Source organism: Anolis carolinensis, chromosome 1 (genome assembly GCF_035594765.1).
Source record: "Anolis carolinensis isolate JA03-04 chromosome 1, rAnoCar3.1.pri, whole genome shotgun sequence".
NCBI lineage: Eukaryota > Metazoa > Chordata > Lepidosauria > Squamata > Dactyloidae > Anolis > Anolis carolinensis.
In genome coordinates, this window is record NC_085841.1 from 89,677,369 (window position 1) to 89,698,673 (window position 21,305).

Below are 21,305 nucleotides of genomic sequence, written 5' to 3' on the forward strand. Positions count from 1 at the left end.
GGCACTCACTCCGCTCCCGGGATTTGAACCTGGGACCTTTCGGTCTGCAAGTTCTGCAGCTTCAGTGCTTTAACACACTTCGCCATTGGGGCGAAGATCTGATACAACAAGCTAAAAAAAAAAATTTAATAACTTCTGCACTGGCAACTGAGAAGAGATCTCATGTCCTAAAACAGCTTTCCTTGATGTGAGGCCCCTTGAATATTCTGGACTAAAGCTTCTTACGTAGTATAAAGTTGGAAGAGACCACATAGGCCATCACGTCCCACCTCCTGCCATGCAGGAAAAGCACAATTAGACCACACCTGAAAGATGGCCATCCAGCCACTGTTTAAAAGCTCCCAAAGAAGGAGCCTCCACCACACTCCAAGGCAGAAAGTTTCACTGCTGAACAGGCCAGGAAGTTCTTCCTAATGTTTGGTGGAATCTCCTTTCCTGTCATTTGAACCCATTGCTATGAGTCATAGTCTCCAGGGCAGCTGAAAAAAACTTGCTTCCTCTTCCTTATGACATCCTTTCACATATTTAAACATGGTGATTATGTGTCCTCTCAACCTTCTCTTCTGCAAGTGAAACAGTTCCAGAACAGTTGGGGAATTATAGGAGTTTTAGGTTAAAACATCTGAATATCACCAAGTTGGGAAAAGTAATCTTTAAAATACGTTAACAAAAGGCAAGATATAATACACATAAACGGTTATTTTTCAGTCTTGACCAAATGTTGAATAGAGTAGTAGACTAGCTGTTTTCTGATTCACAGAATCATCCAGCCTCTGCTTAAAAGCCACCAAAGAAGGAGCTTCCACCAGCCTCTGAGGCAGAGAGCTCCACTGCTGAATAGCTCTCATGGTCAGGAGGTTCTTCCTAATGTTTAGGTGGAATATGCTTTCCTGTAATTTGAACCCATGAATTTGAAGACATGAAGCTGTACTTATTTAATGTTAGTTCTTCAGCACATGGACACTGCATTATTTCATTACATTAGTTGTGCATTAAGGAAGAGTGGGTAAATTGTGGCCCTTATTGAACTGTAAGTTTCAGCATTTCTCAACATTGGCTATACTGGTAGGAATTACAGTCCCATCAGTTCTGGAGGGCCTATGACTACATTTAGGAAATAGCCCCTGAAATCTCTTTTGAAAATTAAAGATACATAGATAAGCAACACCCATTTTTTGTACTATTAAGGATTTTCTGAATCATTACAATACAAGGTGTTTGAAAAAGAACTTCCTATTCACCATTTAATTTAAATGGTGAATAGGGAGTTCTTTTTCAAACACCCTGTATAACTAGAGCCTACTGATATGGAATTTTTAAGCTGTGGTCCACAATCTATTTAATCCTAAAGCAGCCTCACTGAAAGCAGTCATACTCTTCTGAAGTTAAAGGAGTGTATCCCTTGTCTGTAAACCAGTGGTTTTTAACCTGTTGGTCTCCAGGTGTTTTGGACTACAATTCCCAGAAATCCCAGCCAGTTTACCCACTGATAGGATTTCTGGGAGTTGAAGGCCAAAACATCTGGGGACCCACAGGCTGAGAACCACTGCTATAAACTAATTTGGCTCTGGAAGGTAGCATAGAGTACATGCACTTTTTTAATATAAAAGATGTGAGTGGATGATGATTTTTCATTCAACTCTCACTCACCTGATATCAACAACTGATTGTATATTACCAGAGTGTGTATTACCAAATATTACTAGAGCAAAGATCCAGAACCTAAACATAAAGTGCTTTTTAAAGATGACAGAGGGAACATAGGTGAAAACTTGATAGGTAAGAACCAGTCATATGCAACATAGAAAAGGGCTCACCTTTATTTTGTTTCCATATAAAGATGGATATACCAATTATTTCTGAAAATACAGCATCTCTAGCCATATTTTAATTCTTCCAGTACAAGCTTGTGGTATTATTTGGCCCATAATCGTTCCTTTCACTAGGATTCACTGTTATATGTGGTTTCGTATCTAGGAATGTATCCCTTACAGATGTGAAGATTGCGCTGTGTGTGTGTGTATACACACGCAAGCGCGCGCCTACACAGTGTTTGAAAAAGAACTCCCTATTCACCATTTAATTTAAATGGTGAATAGGGAGTTCTTTTTCAAACACTATATATAAAAATTATATGGTGTTTGAAAAAGAACTCCCTATTGACTATATATATATATATATATATATATATATATATATATATATATATATATATATAAATAAAGATCATAACTAGCAACTCTTCTTTACTTGCAATCTGGCCATTAAGTAAACATATTGTAATACAGTATTATGTGCTACAAGAGATGGAAAGTTAGAAAGATGACAAAATTAAATTAATTCCCTCCTGCTTTTTTATGCTGTAACATTATTGGAATATTTACCTAATTAGAAGCATTAAATATTTGGTTATTATCAAATTCGTTGACTAATTCTTTCATAAACAGTCAATTGTAACAAACAAGCTTATGTTTGTTTTTTAAGGCCTTTTCTGAAGTCTGAGTTCAGTGCTTATATGAGCTAGGTCTCAGAAGCTGAGCTGGGATCATTTGTAGTGTAAGGAATTCTGCTATAGGGACAGGCAAATATGCTATCCTAGGAATTCATGAGCTCATTATGAGCCTTATGTTGCTCATAAAAGTAGAGAACCCTCAAGAGTGAGAGCACAGCTAAAAACAAAGCACTATATCAAGCTGTAGGAAGTAACAGAATGGGTAATATTGCGTTATGGACATAATAATATCAGTTTTATGTGAAGTGGGCAGAAATTATGAATGCATTCATGTGTCAAATGTCTTGGAGGTTCTTATGTACAATTAGTCTTGAGGCTCTAATGAACCATGCAGCATGTCTGGGACCTGACATGGGCACAGCCTGTGGAGGATCACTGGGCAGGATGGAGTGGCATATCCAGAGCAGTGATGTGCTTACCTCGTATTTCATTTTCTCATTCCCACTAAGCATAACATATAATTGAACCAATTTTGTTCTTGTTGTTGGAAGGTCTTTGAATACTGCATTTTTAGAAGTTTTTCAGTGAGGAAACATTTCCTCTCACATTTTTCATGCCTGTCCTGACATAGCCATGCAGAGTGTGAAGGGATGGCAGTAGACACCAAAGAACATCACTGACTATGTTCTAAAAGCCTGTTATGTCCTGATAGATACAGCAAATATTAGCTGGAACTGGAATCCAGAATAAATGTTTTCTCCTTAGACAATAATGCTTCGTAAGGTAGAAAGCAGTAGGAGCAGAGCACATTACTGATGGATAGCCATGACCCCGAATTTGCAAGACCTGAGCAGAACTGTTGATAATGCAGTCTGCCATAAGTCAAAATCAACTTGACAACTAATGTTTTACCAGAAAACATTCAAAGTCAACAACAGTTAATGGTTTGCCAGAAAACAGTGGGGGTTCCACATTTTATTGATTGCTGCCTTTACAGGAAACATATTGTAACTGGTGATTGGACACACAGAACCTAAATAGGGTTCTGTGGCATTTTAACTGATTTTGCTGTGATAAATCTCCCTTTTCAGCTGTTTTGTTCTTGGTTGCATGAAAGGTTGGGTATTTTAATGAGCTCTCCTAGCATTGTGAAAATTCTTTTTGTTGATTTGGCTCTAGTTTTTGCAAAAAACAAAACAAAAACAAACCACTGTTTTGTAGAAAGACATAAAAATAAGCTTGTTGCTAGAACAAATTGCAGTCTAATAAGTTCCAGTTTAATTCAGGCTTTCTTTTTCAGTTTTCTCATCTCAGCATCTAGAAAACCAAAAATGTGCAGGGTTCTTCATGACAGTGGAGAACTAGGTAAAGAAAGAATTACCTGAGCTGTTAGATGTACATTAATTTGACCAGCACTCATTTGCCTTGCTTCAGATATTTTGATTCAGTTCTCCCCTCCACCTACACTTGATATTTGAGATTCCTGTATTCAAAGAGAAAGAGAGAGGAAGAATAAAAGCTGCCAGCAAAGTCTTTGTCTCATTTTCTTTTACCAAAACCCACAACAGCATGTTATATGAGCAAAGGTATTTGGTTTCATTGCTGCATCTTTATGTTTGCCTTGTGATTCTCATTTAAATTGTCCCTAGGGGAGTTTCTGTTTCTTGCAAAGAAAAATGCTCATTTTCTCACCAAAGAAAGGTACAAGATTTTTTTTGTTTTTGTTTTTTTTTGCACTTGAGCATGGTTTTGCTTCCATAATGGAACACTGCCTGACTGTTTTTCTGATTTTGGTTATAGTATTATCTATTTGTATAGATTTAAAAAATCTAAATGACAGTTGTAATGTGTTTTAAAACAGATATGAAGTTCTCATAAATTATTTGTTATACACCAAGCCTAATGGCTGTTTCTCATTTCCACATACTTTTAGTGACTAACAAGTTAAGCTGTTTGGATAATTACAACTGTGGGGACTGACTTCCTTGCCAGCGCAACATACAGACAGACCTGATGAATCAATGTATTACACTATGGAGGGAAAGGATGGGTTACCTTCCTTGTTTTAGAGAAAGACATAAGAACATAGGGTTCTCCAGCTGTTGAGGAATAATAATTTTCATGATCCATCAGCAGTAGCCAAGCTTATTGGTTCACTTGGAAATTGGGGTCTGTAGGGAAGTATCAAGGATCTCCATGCTGCCTGCCTCCTCTTCTGCTGTGTCTTCCAAACTGGGGACGCTTTCCAGCTGCTATTATGCTCAGAAGAAAATTGGTAGCCATAGGAAAAGGGGTGGCTGTGCAAGCACATAAAGACTCTAAAAATGAACTTCACTATCAGATCCATCCTCTGGTTGCTGGTAGATGCTGGAAATATATTCTGTGGGTGAGGCAACACCAACATGAAAGTTGAAACAGTAGTTAGGGCAGGGCAGGAGGAAGTAGTCAAGAGGATGGAGAAAGTGTTGGGTTTGTCACAGCCTTGGAAGACTGCCATTGGATGAGATAATGATATAGGAGTAAGGGAGGTCTAGCAATACATGCAGGAGTTAAATACTTTTTCAAGGAAACAGGTTGAGAAAGAGCTTTCCAGCAGGCTGTTTCCTAAGATTTGGCTTCTTCTCTTATGAGCTCCAGCATATCTATTTCCTTCATCTCCAAAGCAGCTCTAAACAGTCATAGAAGCTTCTGCTGTCTTCTATAAGGGACTTGCATGTAAAGACTGTATGGTGTAGAAGTCCCTATTGAGTTATCCCTCTTGAACCCAAATCCACACAGATTTGACAGTATAGAATGTGGGAAGTACCTGATTCTTCCCTAATTACTTCCCCCACCAGACACATGGAAAAAGAGTCTTGAAGACCTCCTCACTCTCCTAATCCCATGGATGAATAAAGAGATGGGAGGTCTGGACTTTTGCAACTGCTTAATAGTTTGGGACGAATATCTATTGAATGGAAATCTTGGTTGTGCCTCAGTGCTGATGTCCTATTTTCCATGGAGAGGGCACAGGTGATAACAGGGGCTAGAGAACATAGGAACAGCAATAATATGCTCTTTATCTATCTTGAACGCACAAACAATTTTCTTCAGTAAGCACTTAAATGTGGGATGCACATATCTTTCATGAAGTCATGCTTACTTTTCAAAATATTGGCCCTTAAAACCACTACATTTACAGAGTTTATTCAGATTTGGTGGTAGGCAAGTAGGACTCTGCTTATCGCAATTTCTTCTAGAAGAAAAATAAATTCAAGAAATAAAGCCTGTGCCATTACAATTTCTAACAAGCATTCTTTGGCATCAGTTTGTGCTATCCATTGCATTTCCCCTCTTTTTATTCTTTTATGTTCATGCTTATTGACATGTTCATTCACATTTTATTATACCAGAAAGGTTTTATTCATCTGGAGGGATGAGTTTAAAGAAGTCAGACCTTATAATCGTGATAGTATTTCCTCTCTCAGAAGGCTATATATTTCTTTTTAATTTAAATGCAGGAAAATTGTTCTGAGATTGTTACATCTAAGCTGAAGAAATCAATGGAATTTATTATCAAGGGATGTCTAATCTCTACAGCTAATACAAGACTTCACAGCTATTGATTACAGGTGAAGGATACACAAACTGTTAATCATGCATGGAGGCTGTAGAATAAACATTCCATCAGATAAACCAACAAGTAATCACCATTGGTGCTATTATATCTTTGTCTCTTTACTATGCCCCGCATCCAGGACATAAATATTTTGCATGTGTAAAGATATTTATTAAAATATGTTTATTATCCCTCTGGTTATTAGTGAAATGACTATGGAACTGCTAGTCGTCTGTGTAATGATTTAGGTATTATCTTCAGGCCCCTATAACATATATAGACCAATTCCAACCTCCCTTTCTTGGGTAAGGTGCTGGAGCGGGTGGTTGCCTCCCAGCTCCAGGGCTTTCTAGATGACATCAACTACCTAGATCAGTCACAGTCTGGTTTCAGGCCTGGTCACGGCACCGAGACAGCCTTGGTCGCCTTGGTGGATGACCTCCGTAGAGAGCTGGACAGGAGGAGTGTGACCCTGTTGGTTCTCTTGGACATCTCAGCGGCTTTCGATACCATCGATCATGGTATCCTTCTGGGATGACTCTCTGGGATGGGTCTCGGGGGCACGGTTTTGTCGTGGCTCCGATCCTTCCTGGAGGGTCGATCCCAGATGGTGAAGCTGGGAGACGCCTGCTCGGATCCCTGGCCTTTGAGCTGTGGGGTCCCGCAAGGCTCTATTCTGTCTCCCATGCTCTTTAACATCTACATGAAACTGCTGGGAGAGGTCATCCGGAGTTTTGGAGTTGGGTGTCACCTCTATGCAGATGATGCACAACTCTACTACTCCTTTCCACCTAATTCCAAGGAGGCCTCTCGGGTGCTGGACGAATGCCTGGCCGCTGTGTCTATCTGGATGAGGAGGAACAAGCTGAAGATCAATCCCAACAAGACAGAGGTCCTCCTGGTCGATCGTAATCCTGACCGGGGTATAGGGTGGCAACCCGTGCTGGACGGGGTTACACTCCCCCTGAAGCCACAGGTCCGCAGTCTGGGAGTCCTCCTCGATTCATCGCTTACGCTCGAGGCTCAGGCGTCGGCGGTGTCTGGGAGGGCCTTCGCACAATTGAGACTTGTGCGCCAACTGCGACTGTACCTCGCGAAGGCTGATCTGGCCAGGGTGGTCCATGCCTTGGTCACCTCCAGACTGGACTACTGTAATGCGCTCTACGTGGGGCTGCCCTTGAAAACGGCTCGGAAGTTCCAACTGGTCCAACGAGCGGCAGCCAGGATGTTAACTGGGGCCCCTTACAGAGAGAGGTCAACCCTCCTGTTCAAGGAGCTCCACTGGCTGCCATTTACTTTCCGAGCCCAATTTAAGGTGCAGGTGCTTACCTACAAAGCCCTGAACGGTTTGGGACCATCCTACCTCCGTGACTGCATCTCCGTCTACGAACCCACGCGTTCACTTCGGTCATCTGGAGAGGCCCTGCTCGTGATCCCGCCTGCGTCGCAAGCGCGGTTGGTGGGGACACGAGACAGGGCCTTCTCTGTGGTGGCCCCCCGAGTCTGGAACACCCTCCCCAAGGATCTCAGACAGGCCCCTACATTGGCAGTCTTCAGAAAGAACTTGAAGACCTGGCTGTTCCAATGTGCCTTCCCAGATTAATAGGAAATCTCCAACTCCAAGTCCCATAAGCACTTTATTAGAACTAGATCGTATATCGCACTCTGCAGTTGCCCTAGAAGCCTTATATATCACCTGTCACATCAGCACTTTTAATCTTGTACCCATTACTCTGGCCCGGCCCAGTTTTATTGTGTTTTAGCGTATTGTTTATTGCTTGTTGTTTATTCTGTTTTAATTGTTTTAATTTGCCTTTTGTTTTGTATTGTTATATTGTGTGTTGAGGCCTTGGCCTTTGTAAGCCGCATCGAGTCCTTCGGGAGATGCTAGCGGGGTACAAATAAAGTTTAATAATAATAATAATAATAATAATAATAATAATAATAATATATAGCATCAATAATAAATTGTCACATCTGATGTCAAGTTTCCAAAGAGAGAGAGAGAGAGAGAGAGAGAGAGAGAGAAGAATAGAACAAAACCTGTTAGACTGATTGGAGCTCAAATTTTAATCTTTGCTGATATTAAAATAAAGGGTTAGTAATATTTCAGATATTACAAGGTATGTGTTCCCTGTGAGTTTAAGTACTGAGTTTGTACTGAGAGTACTGTGCTTATCTCTGGTGACACTGCAAAAAAAAAATCCTGAACACCTCCCATAACAAATGATCCCTGTCTCATACATAATACACAAAGTTAATTTTTGTGGCCCTTTTATAATTCTTTGTGCCACTGTTCTTTTCTGCAAGAAAGTCCTTCTTATTGCATGGAATATTATTGTATTATGGTGGAAAAAGAGAGCTAATGTGGTCTATAGGCATACCTCAGTGAACAAAACCCCTGACAGTGAAGTTCCTTTTTACAGTCTTTATGTGCTTACACAGCCACCCCTTTTCTTATTCATTCTGTGTCCAGGAAGTTATTTGCCATTTTGACACTGGTACAATGGTGAAGCAGAGCTTTTAATGTTGGGTTGCAGTTTTATATCTGCAGTAAACAATGCATTAAGTTTTGAACTGAGAAAGAGTGGGATTCTATTTTAGCCTGCCTATGACGGGCAAAGTAATCACAGCTTATTGTGCATGTTTGAACAGCAAAACACAAAAATGGGGACATTAGAGAAACTTGCCCCAGAAATTCTGAGAAAAGGAGTGAAAGGTGAATAAAAAGTAATCCCTGTATGTATTTTGGAAGAAGCATCAAGTATTCTCTAAGGTTCAATTGTTTCTGTTCGCTTATGCAAGGAAAACCTGATCTAGTTTTTACACACATGCCTGTTAAATTTGAATTAAGCAGTTTGCTAAAACATGTTGATCTGCTCTTTTTTTGTGTAGGAAGCTAGTCCTATACTTTCCATGTTATTCCATGTTAATAGAAGGTTTTGTACTAAACCTTCTATTAACACATATACTTTATTAACTGAGGCACACCTGTATTGGTTTAAATATTGGCCGAGGACTTTAGGAGATGAGAGTTTGACTCTCTGATCAGCCATAGATATCCCCAGCGATACTGTCTTAGTCCTTGCTATTGTGTGCCTTCAAGTCATTTCTGATCTACTCATATAAGTCAAGATTTGCTTGGAGGTGGAGGGGTAATGAGGTTTTCTTTGCCTTACCTTTGGGTTACCAGGATACATGGGCAAGCAAGAGTCTCTTTGTTGAGTGTTTACCATGACTAACTCAGGAAAGAAAGTCACTCAACAGAGTAATTGTTAGCTACCTTTTTAAAGAGTATTGTTAAAATGTAGGGAATAAATAAATAAATTGAGGTGACTCACAAGTAATGAAGCACCCAGCCAGTATGGTTGGATCCATCATAACACCATTTAGTTTTTATAAGTCAGGCCAATATTAGTATTGTATTCTTAAGCCAGAGAAGGAAATGCTTTCATGCTAAAGTGAAACTGAAACCAGCAGCTTTTTGTCTTCTAAGCCCTTATACTGGAAGTTGCTATGCTATGCTGGCTTTCAGAGAGGGGTTTGATCTTCTCAGTGCTAACTGCCCCATGTATGCAAGTGAGGATTACCATTTTGGTCATAGGATCTTTAGTCTGGCTTCTGATTACATCTTGCAACCCAGGAACAAGAAAACTCAGGAGAAGAAAAAACTGGAAAAAGGCAACAGATACCATTGCCACTCTCATTGTCAACATCCCCTGCCTCTGAAATGAAATTTGTCTCATTGTTTTCAATTTCACACTGACAAATGTGCGTGTTATCTTCCAACCAGAAAAGCTACTTCCCCTTTATTTCAGATAAATGGAATTGAAATTGTGCATTGTGATCAACCTATAGGATTTCTGTTGAAAAGCAGCAAAGGCAAAACACTTGTCATGCTTGAGTGTCCTATCCCTGTGTACATCTTTGAGAAATAGCCTTTTTGTCACAAGCTTTAGGACATATTCTATTTTCCTTTGATTGACAGTGTGTAATGTGTTTTATCATTTAAATTGGTTTTGAAGAGATGCATGTTGCTCTCCTTGTTTTTCTTCTAACAGTGGAAGCCTTTTGTTTTGAAAACAGTCTCTGAATAAATGGAGATAATCTCTACAAAGCGACACTGATATTGACCTGTCATATCATGTGTTGCTTATCGAGGGCGAAAGAAATTGAATTTCATTTTAGCCATTATCTCAAGCTATTTATTGAATCATTCTGCTATTGAAAGGTGGCTTGTGGGTCAACAGGTTCTCTGTCTTCCTTCTATCTATCTGTCTATTATTAACCTTTGGAGAATTACTGAAGCTATTACTCATTGTATCATATAAAGTTGTGCCCAATCCTTCTGATCCATAAAGTTGTGTAAGTAACTAAAGCAAGGTTGCCTGCTGTACTTGTAATTTCTTTTGTATATACATGATTGTCATCTGGAGACTGCATATTTTCTCTTCAATTACTACTACTAAAGAAGAATTTACTTTGTCCCTTGGGAGGATTAGCACTTGACATTCAATACATCAGCCATTGGCAATAATAAAAAATAAGGTGTATTAAACGGTGATATTAAAAATAGATCATGAGAAACACTGCATTTTTTCAGTAGAACATGTGTTATTTAACATAATGGGAGACTGGGTCCTGCCACTCATACATTCATGAAGCCATGGATGTATTCACCAAGAGACTCAAAATAGTGTAAAAATATGTGAAAGGTAGGTATGACTAAACACAGGGCACCTGAGGCCCTGTCTTCATGGCCAAAAAAGTCTTACCTCATATTGGCCACTTTCCTAACACACAGTGTTTGTGATGATTCACATTCCGACTAGTTTATGAACTTTATTTTATATGCAGCATTCTGAAGTGCTTTTGTGAGCCGCCTGGAGTCCCTTTGGGGAGAGGGTGGTGGGATATAAATAGATGATGATGATGATTTGCTTGCCCCTGAAACAGCTTTTAAAAGAATTTCCTTTTACCTAACATTATGACCAAAGCATTTTATTTATGTGTGGCATCCTCAACACGTGGCTTCTCATTGGAGCTGGGAGAGGAGTTAGGGGTGTCCTCAACTCCTGGTGGGAGATGGCAAGGGCCAGCAGGTCATGTGGTTGTTTCTACCAGGAAGTGGTTTCAGTCATGGTTGATTTTTTCCAATTTGCTGATACATACATATGAATCTGTATGTATATAATTACCGTTCAATATACCCATATATCATTATTAGCACACCTCCATATAAGAGAATGGCTAAAGACACCATAGGCAGAAATATGTACATTTGCATGCATGATGGTAAAAAAAGATAAGCAACCATTGCTTTATGGCCCCCAATAGTGCAAATGGGAGGTGTTTTTGCGAACACTTAAAAATAATTCAGCATAACATGGTTGCTGCATGTGGCACTAACAGAGCAAACATGGGTCTGCACAGATCCGGAAAATATGGAGTGGATAAGGTGGGGGTGGCATGGTCATCTCATTCTGCAGAATGGGTAATATATCATAATGCAGACATGCTGAGGGCCATCTGGACTCATAGTTCTAGACCTATAGTTAGAAATCCATTAATCATTATGAATTTATTAGGTTTCAAATAATAGTATTTTAAGGTCCATCAATTATGTTTTGGCACAGAAGGGTAGCACTGGATTCTAGTCCTAGAAAAGATTCATAAACGCAGTAAAGTTGCCTTTGATCTTCAATCAGCAGAAGTCTAATATAGTATTCAAGTCCCAAATTATATTTTGTTACTTTTTAAAATGAGTTAGCAGATCTTTGAAAGTCATAAATATCACATAAGAGGGCTATTTCATTTATGAATATTATTCTAGATCTGCCAAATACAGTTTGAATAAGTGTGCATAGAGATATACCTTTTAAAAATGCAAGGCGAGGCCAGTTTTCCTCTGACTTTAAATCCTTTTATAAGATTCTCTTTCTCATTTAAATGGGTACTCTTCTTCCCAGAGTTACATGCTGATAGGCTTCACATTATATACCTGCCACCATATTAGGCTAGATGACTACTTTTTAAAAATGAAGGCACTATATTGGGAAGTTTAACAGACTGTGTAGGTTATATGACATGATAAATAAATATCCAGTGTTGCCATTACAATGTAACTTTCTCTTTTTCTCTGTGAATACACACAATATGGAATTATTGCGCCTGCTCAGGCTCAAATGGAAAGCTTTCCAAGATATGATCTTTCACATTTTTCGCAGTAACCCCGCCCACTCCTCCCCAGGGCATAAAAGGTGCATGGTCTTTACACATGAGTAAGTTTTGCAGTTATGGTGCTACACAATGAATTCTGGCTCTACTCTAAAAATGATAGTACCCACAAAGAAAGAGGATTACACCTTGCACATGCGGAAGCATGAGGGTGCTATGCTTGCCTTTTCTCTAAACCATACACTGGAAAGTAAAACGTACATCCAAACAAAGCGCAGCTTTTTTAATGCCTCAATTCTCAAACTATGTACATTTGACTGCACCCTAAATTGACAGCATGACTAATTCTGCCAGACTGACTGCAAGAAAGCTTAGACTGTGCCTTCTGTGTCCTTATTTACGTGGCAACCAGATTTAAAACTACTTGGACTCACCTCTGCCCTCCAGTAATGGGGATCAAGATATATTATTGATTGGTAAATAGGAACAAAATCCCTTGACATGCAGAAGCAATGTTACAAACAACTGAGTATTTTTTTATTCTGAGGATAATAAAGTGTGGTGCCTTGGCATATAGCAGCTTTTTGAAACTTAGTGATGAGTTAGTTTTCTTTTCAGTTCCTAATGTACACAGGGTAATTTGTTAGCAGAATGAGCATTCATTGAATTTAATTAACAATTTTGATTAGTGTGTTTGCGAAGGAATATGCTTATGAGTCTCTTTGAAGATGAGTCTAATGAAAAGAATACCTGGATGCCCTTTGGAAATATAGTCTACTTCTAGGAAAACTCTGCAACTCGAATTAAGTTGCAAGAGGTCTCCAGAGGTGTTTTTAGGGCAGTGAAGCTGTCCCAAAGAGTAATAAGTAGGAGACATTGGTTCTCTTCCTGTTTTGAATAAAATTATTCTTAATGAGATGCAATTAAGGTTTTGGAATTTACTAAACAGTCTAACAGCCTCATATTGGAAAATATAATTATTAGGAGATTACTTTCTACAGAGGCTCTACAGATGGAGGCTTTGCGGTGCCCTAGTTTAAAACAATTGAACCTGATCTCTAGGGATGTGATTATGAATGTTGCTCCAGGAAGAGAGCAAAACTTGCATTTTAAAGCATCATTTTCAGTAGCAGTGGGACAGTTGGCAAAGTTTACCAAGGCTGTTGAGAGATGCTACAGACTCTAATTACCATCTCAGCCTCAACAGAATATGGCTGGTTACTGCCAAGGGTGTGCACAGAGGTGAGAAATCTTGAGCTGTCTTTCCTTCCCTTTCCCCACGCTCTGGCAGGAAAAATAAAGGATACCTTCAGCGAGCCTGCCAAATACCTGGAGACATTTGTTACATTTTAGAGAACATTTTTGCTCCCAAGATTAGCAGCAGTTTGACTTCTTTCATGCCTGATGTGATGCAGTTAGAATGCTTATTAGTGTTCTTGCTTGGAGGAAACTCAATCAAAGCACCTAGAAATTCAGGGTGACAAATTGAAACTTCACATCAGATTCTTACTCTTTGCTTTTAAGGGGAATCATGGAAGCAACAGTCTTAATTCCAGGCATAATTGCTGTATCTTATGGATGGTAGAAACCTTTGAGAAAGCGGCATCATGTATGGACTGTCTGGATCAAGTCTTCTCAGTGTGACTTCTACAACTACAGTTAACATAAAATATTTGGCCATACTGGGTATGACCAAGTAAGAAGAGGTTTCGCTAGACCAGGGGTTCTCAAAATCTTTCAGCCACTGAGCCCTTTTTGAAGCAAAAATTTCTTGTGGAGCCCCAATAAATGTTTATATATTATATTACATTATATATCATATATAATGTATATATATCAGGCATGAACTGGGCCAGTGGGAGATGGATGGGGAGGGTGTTTGTATGAATTAATTAACACAGTGCAAAAAAAAAAAAGGAATGAAGGAACAATGCAATATTTAAATTGAAGAGCAATATTAACCAATATAAACTGAACAGTATTTCAGTGGAAGACCACCAGAACCATCCAGTCCAACCATTTTCTGCCATGCAGGAAAAGCAAGTCAAAGCACCCCTGACAAATAGGCACTCAGCCTTTGTAATAATAATAATAATAATAATAATAATAATAATAATAATAATGGCAGAAACCCCAGAGGTCATCCAGTCTAACCCCCTTCTGCCATGCAAAGAAAACAAAAAAACTAAACAATCAAAGCTCCCTCTGAGTGGTGGGAGGGAAATACAGTTTTGGAAGCAAAGAAAGTGCACCGGGGGTGGGGTCTGGGTGGTAAGAAAAAGAGCCTGGGCATTGAGAGAGGTTGGGGGAGAAAGGGGAGGACGCTGCTGCTGCTGTTGTTTCTGGCAGCTGAAAACTCTTAATTTCCCAGTATTTCTCAGGAGGAGGAGGAGGAGGTAGGAAGCAGCATGGCACCGTGGAGCCCTTCACTATCACCTGCAGAGCCCCAAGGGCTCCACGGGGCACAGTTTGAAAACCCCTCTTCTAGACTAATGATTCCCAATCTTTGGTCCTCCAGATGTTTTAGACTTCCAATTTCCAGAAGCCTCAGCTAGCATAGCCAAGGAATTCTTGGAGTTTCAGAAGTTGGGAACTTCCATCTAGAAGGCTTATATCCCTAACTAATGCTCCTCTGCAGGTAGAAGAACAAAATCCAGTCTGAAAAAGCCCCTTGTTGGGCCATACAGTATTCCAATATTCAAATAGTCTCTCCTGGAACCACCGATAAGTCTTTAGTTATCCATTCTGCATGGAAATAACATGTAGACATTGACTCTGTTTTAATAAGGAAGCTGTGTGCTCTCCCATCAACTGGATATGGATTGTCAAAATGCCGTTTCCTGGTATGGTAATTTTAGAATTAATAATGTTGAGGAAGCTAAACTAGGAAGAGTGTGTAAAAGGCCATTATGGGTTCATGACCCTTTGAATTCCAACCAGGAATTGACTGTGCTGTAACATTCTGAAGACATATTCCCCAGAGATTAAAAACCTTAGCTTAATTGTAGATTGGTTGGAGCTAGGTTGCAAGACCCAAAGAATAAAGCATTGAAAGAAATACAGTGTCTGTCCATTCAGAGCCCCTTTCTCAGGAACCTGTGACTCTTTATAGTCTTGTTCAGATTTCATTGCTCTGTTGGCTATAATGTTTGTTTGTTTGTTTGTTTGTGTATGTGTTTCAAATCCAAGGCTCCCCTCCTGCCCTCTGCTGAATGTTTCACCTTTTTGAAATATCCTTCTGTAGAAAATTCACCTTAGGCATTTAAGCATATCACATGCCATATCATAAGTGTGCAGGTAAAATCAATCTGAACCCATTCGGAATGATTTACATTTAAAACAATAAACAGTCTGTGATTATGTTTAACAATTAAAGCAAATCCAAAGCAGCTTAAAATACTCTATGGATCTGAGAGAAAAACAAAGAGATACAAGTGAGAATCTAGTCATTGTGGGCAGGATGATTAATCCATGTATGACATTTTAATTCAGAAAAGCACACGTTTGATTATTTATGAATGTATCACAAGTATTAGGGACATGGGGTTGGTGAGATGTTTGTATTGTCTTGTAAACTGTATGCTTGAACACATTTAATGGTGCCCCTGTTTGGCTGTACCATCTGTGCCTTGTGCTGTTTACTTAGCTAAGATTTTTAGTTTACTAAATGAATGGTTTCTGTTTTTTTCAAAACAGTCAACGCTTAAGCATGAAAAGAAGCACATTTTGCTCATTCAAGTTGTTTGTGAATATATTCATCCAGAATTTTGGAGAAACTTAATGTATACAAACATTAAATTGCTGGAGTAAATGAATATACTGAGAGTTTAGAAAGTGTGTGCCATGTGTTTTTAAGTGTATCTTTAGCATTAGAAGTCACGGGCATGACTTTCATTACACGAATGTTTTAATTAAGTCAGCCTATAAATTTAGTCTTGCATGAGAGATGAATACTCTGGGGAGATGATGATAGATTGACAGGTGCCCAGAGAGGAAAATAAAGTATGTGCCTTTCTTTTCATCCAGTTGAAGATCTCTGCACATATTATTGGTTACGCCCAGGTGAAGATATATATCTTTACTAGCAAAGATGTTAGCTACTTTGGGGGAATCAAAGAAAGAACCTGATATTTCATTTTTCAAAATAATTTTGTAGTTTGTTTGTTTTTTTGGACTTACTGTTGTGGGTAAATAAATAACCACATTATCCAAGTAATACATTTTAATTAATATCTGTATCATTTTGGTTATTGCTAGTTTAGTAGAGCAATTAGTGTAATTAGTAAACAGCATTGCTCAGTGGCATGATAAATCACATTGCAGAACATGTTGACTCTTCACCAGGATGATGTATTATCCAATTTACTCAAATTTAGTACATGCCCAAAGAAACCAGCATTGCTACTGCTGTAGTGATCTTTGGTGTAGAATTTTCTTCTTCTTTTCAAATATTGTGATTTAGCCGAACTTGTCAACTAGTTTAAATATTTTATTTTAATATATGTAAATGTTAATATTTAAATGTTTACCAAAGGAGCAGCAATTAAGAATAATGTTCTTAGTACAGACTGCATGATTTTAATTGATTTTTTAATAATTGATGTTGGATTTTAACTGTATTGGATTTTAACTATATTGTTTATTTTATGGACACATATGTGTATGGCATCAAATCGCTGCCTGTTGTAAGGCTGCCCTAAGTCCCCTTGGGGGTGAGAAGGGTGGGGTAAAAATGTGGTAAATTAAATAAATACGGACCAAGGAAAATCTGTTCTGCACAGTGGACCTAATTCACCACTGAAAGTTCCATATTTCCTCCCTCCCTCCCTGCCTCCCTCCCTCATATATCCATGCATTTTATATCATTGTACAATATACTATATCATAATCACACATCAAAGCTTTTACAACATTTATTTAATTTTTATTATACTAACAGAAATAATAAAATAATGCAACTACCTGTGGGGCTGATGCAGGTGGTTTCACCTATACAGATTAGACAGAATGTGCCCTCTCTTGGAATGTTCTTGGTCCACGGGATAGATCTATGGTATATTTCTTCAATGATACTTCTTTAGATTTTCCCAAGTGGTTCTATGGTAAGTTTCAGCAGAAGTTCTTCATTTCAGTAGTGTTCACTATTATCCAGTGATGTTTTCACAGTAGGTTGATGAACATCTTCTTCATGGATGCAGGGCCCATCCTGAATTCATTTATTTATTACATAGACACTTTAGCTTTGCTGCAATGAATTCAAGGTAGTGTCTTGGTTCACTTTCACACCAACCATAACCCAATGAGGTTGAAAGAGTGAGACTGATCCAACATGTTTCATTGCTGAGTGGGGTCTATAACCCAAATCTCTTCAAACCAGTCTGAAATGCAGCTTCAAATCATTTGGTAGGACATTTTAAAAAAGTTATTGCTATTTATAATCTTAATTACATTTTTCATTTTTCAGAACCAATGAGAACGCCGAAAACCTTGAAGATTGCTGAGATCCAGGCACGACGTATTGCTGTCGACTGGGAATCTTTAGGTTACAATATTACTCGCTGTCACACTTTTAATGTCACCATCTGCTACCATTACTTCCGTGGTCACAATGAAAGCAAGGCAGACTGCTTGGATATGGACCCCAAAGCCCCTCAACATATTGTGAATCACCTGCCTCCTTACACAAATGTGAGCCTCAAAATGATCCTGACTAACCCTGAAGGAAGAAAAGAGAGTGAGGAGACAATTATCCAAACAGACGAAGATGGTAGGTTAACATTCTTCTCAGGTCCTTTTCTGTTGTTGACAAAGCAAATGTTGATTGAAGCTGTCCATTCTGTTGCTTTCTCTCCTCATTCTTTCCCCCCTTCTCCAGCTTGGTGATTATTTGTTGTATCTTCATACTGTGAATCACTGTGCATTTTTAAAAGGCCTTAAGGTGTCATTTGTACATGAAAATGACAGCCATGTCAACACACATCAGTGTAGTAACTTGGATATGGACAAAAATAATATTTTACTTATGAAGTTCTTTAATATTATATAAAAAGAATAAAGTCTGACTTGAGTGTATAAAGAACAGCAATAAAATAACGAATGAGCCACAATATCATGTTTGCTGTTTTCTCCCACCCTTCACTTTTGAAGGTTCAGTGTTAAATATTAGTTACCATTATTAACTATGGTTAAAATTAAAGGGGATTTCATTCTTGCATTCACTTTTCCATTTTTCAAAAATGTTAGTAATGGTCACAAGTGACAAGTTATAAGTAACACTAGAAGTTATGTAGTTTGTCACATTTAACTACTATGACTTATTGCTATTAAATCATGGGAGTTGTAATTTTACAAGAACTTTAAGTCATCTCTGTCAAAGATTGATGGTGCCTCACCAAGCTAAAAATCCTAGGATTCTGTAGAATTAAGATATGGAAGTTTAAGTGGTGTTAAACTGCATTATTTCTACAGTGCAGATGTACCATTAGTTATCTCCAACAAGTTATTGTTTGTTTGATGTTTTGCCTTTCTCTGTGTACTGGATCCAAAGCAGCTTTTACTAATGTTGATCAAGGACATTTACCTCATTAATGTGTAATAAGTAAAAGTTTTCTTGCTAGTTTTTCTATCTTGGTGGTTTTTTAAAGGTATGTTAGAGGCATTTTGGCCAGAATAGAAATGAAAAGTAGCAAGTGATACAACAAGGAACTTTTTGACATTACAGTAAGTTATGACAATGCATTGCTTTTCAATTATATCAATTATAATAACTAACTTTTTAAAATAACTTTTGACATTCTGGTCAGAGGTCATGTCCAGCATGACTGCTGGCAGCTGAGAGAGTTTTTTTTCCCCATGGGAAGCATTTTGAGGATTTGCCCAGCAATATTATGCCCAGTGTTTAGGTCTGTTGTGAACACCTGGGTAAAATCATCCAAGTAACTTCATATTTGAATTGTTTTGGTCTCTCGGCTTCCCAAATATTTACAAGAACATATGCTGAGAATTCTGCATTGAGAAACCCTTTATTTAATTCTGCTAACAAGATAGTTTTATTCACCCTGTTTGGGGGGAAATAAAGGATGCTTTAGATGTTTACAAAGCTCTTTAGTGATTATACTTTATGAATCGTAATTTAACACAAATTAAAATAGCATTAAATGAAGTTTCTAATTGGATAGAAGTTATAATATGTGGAAGTAATTTAATGTTTATGTATTTGGGTTTGTCTCTGAGTAATTCGAATGTAAGGAAATTTTAAAATACAAACTTTTAAAAGGCTAGTACACAATCGGATTTCCATATTTTACAGAATGTTTTCTATAGTTTTCTGTTTACTCCAATGTACAGTAATAATCAATCAGTCAATCAAAACTTTATTTATATTCCGCCCCATCTCCCTGTGGGGACTCAGGGTGGCTAACAACATGAAAACTCAGGATGGCTAACATGAAAACATAAAACAGAGCTTTAAAGGTAACAACCAGCACTTTAAATTTCACCCGGTAGCAAACTGGAAGCCAGTGGATCTGCCGTAACATGGGAGTTGTTCTCTCCCTGTAGCCTGGCTGCTGATCTCTGAACTATTTGAAGCTTCTGGGTGCTCTTTAAAGGCAGCCCTACATAGAGCATGTTGCAGTACTCCAATCAAGATGTAACTAAGGCATGTACTACCGTCACCAGATCTGGTGTCTCAAGGTATGGACACAGCTAGCACACAAGCTTAATTGTGCAAAGGCACTCCTGGTCACAGCTGACACCTGAGGCTCCAGGGTCAGTGATGAATCCAGGATCACTCCCAGACTGCAACCCTGTGTCTTCTGGGGGAGTGTAACCTCACCCAACACAGGGTGAATCCCCATACCCTGATTTACCTTACAACTGACCAGTTGATTTGGGCAGTTGGCACCTTCAGAGTCCTCCTCTCAGCCTGGGAGTGTGGTGCCCTGCCACTTCCCAGGCTGAGAGAAGGAGGAGACATGCTGCCCCCGAGAGTTCTCCAGAGAGCGCTCAGTAGTGGCATGTCTCTGCCTTGACCCTCCTCTCAGCCTGGGGATGTGGTGGGCTGCCGCATCCACATGCTGAGAAAAGATCCGAAGCAGATAGGGGCCAGAGGGAATTGCTGAAAGGGCTATGTCTGGCCTGTGGGCTTGGGTTTGCCTAATGCCTGCCTTAGCCTCATTGTTTGCACTAACTATGATGTACGCAGAAGATATGATTTGATGTATTGTCTAAATAAGCTGTGGAGAGAGAAAGGCAAACACATTGGGAAAACAACAGCATGTGTTTATTTTGTGTTGAGCATTTATAGATTGCGAGTAGAGTGTTCCCTCACTACATCACGGTTAGCTTTTTGCGGATTTGCTGTTTTGCGGTTTTTCAATAAACTCTAAAAGTATATTATAAATCATAAAAAATTACAATTTACAGCCTAAGGAAGGGAGGAAGGAGAAGCCGAAGGGAGAGAAAAAGAGCCCAAATGGCAATGGAAGGAGAAGGAGGCAATTTATCAACACACAATTGGTTGATAAAGACTTAAAATAGTGTATAACTACTAAAATAATGTATAAATATATAGTATCCCTACTTCGCGGATTTTCACTTATTGCGGGTGGTCCTGGAACCTAACCCCCACAATAAGTGAGGGAACGCTGTATTGCTGAGTTTCAAAAGTGAAATGTGATAGCCATGCAAATTCCAATGATACCAATGTTTATGACCAGACAGGTGACTCTCTGGAGGACTACAATGTTCATTTGGTTGATTAAAGGAAAGCAGTACCTAGGATACTAGGTACTATTCATGATAGTTGTATATTACTTCCATTATCAGGAGCAGTTACTAGCTACTGGGGAATATGAGTAGGATGATGTTCTTGCCTTATGTCCGGTTTACAGGCTTCTTGTAGACATCGAGTTGGCCAATATGAAAAATGGTGGACTGACTAAATGGATTTTTAAAGATTTTCTAACGTTCTTCAATGTAATGATGGCATCATCATTTAACAATTTCAAAATTGCTTGACAAAAATCAAGTGCAAAGGAATTGCCTCTAGGAATAATAAAAAAAATCAGACACATG

General features: G+C 38.8%; 1 protein-coding gene and 1 long non-coding RNA gene across 20 annotated transcripts in view; one reads left to right on the plus strand and one right to left on the minus strand.

Annotated features, from left to right (window-relative positions):
• ptprk (protein tyrosine phosphatase receptor type K) overlaps nt 1–21,305 on the plus strand; it is a 461,736-nt gene that overhangs the window by 341,866 nt on the left and 98,565 nt on the right. For all 17 annotated transcript variants that reach the window (XM_062978846.1, XM_062978854.1, XM_062978881.1 and 14 more), the window contains exon 8: nt 17,692–17,994. In XM_062978846.1, the coding sequence (XP_062834916.1) occupies nt 17,692–17,994 (303 nt within the window). The remainder of the gene's footprint in view (nt 1–17,691; nt 17,995–21,305) is intronic.
• Nucleotides 1–21,305, minus strand: part of LOC134298493 (uncharacterized) — a 182,240-nt gene that overhangs the window by 103,494 nt on the left and 57,441 nt on the right. The window contains exon 3 of one of the 3 annotated variants that reach the window (XR_010005599.1): nt 3,834–3,935. The exons of 1 other annotated variant lie outside the window; for it this stretch is intronic. This is a non-coding gene — a long non-coding RNA (uncharacterized LOC134298493). Of the gene's footprint in view, nt 1–2,701; nt 3,936–21,305 lie in introns of those variants that run through there. One more of the 3 variants, XR_010005597.1, reaches the window with a different exon arrangement.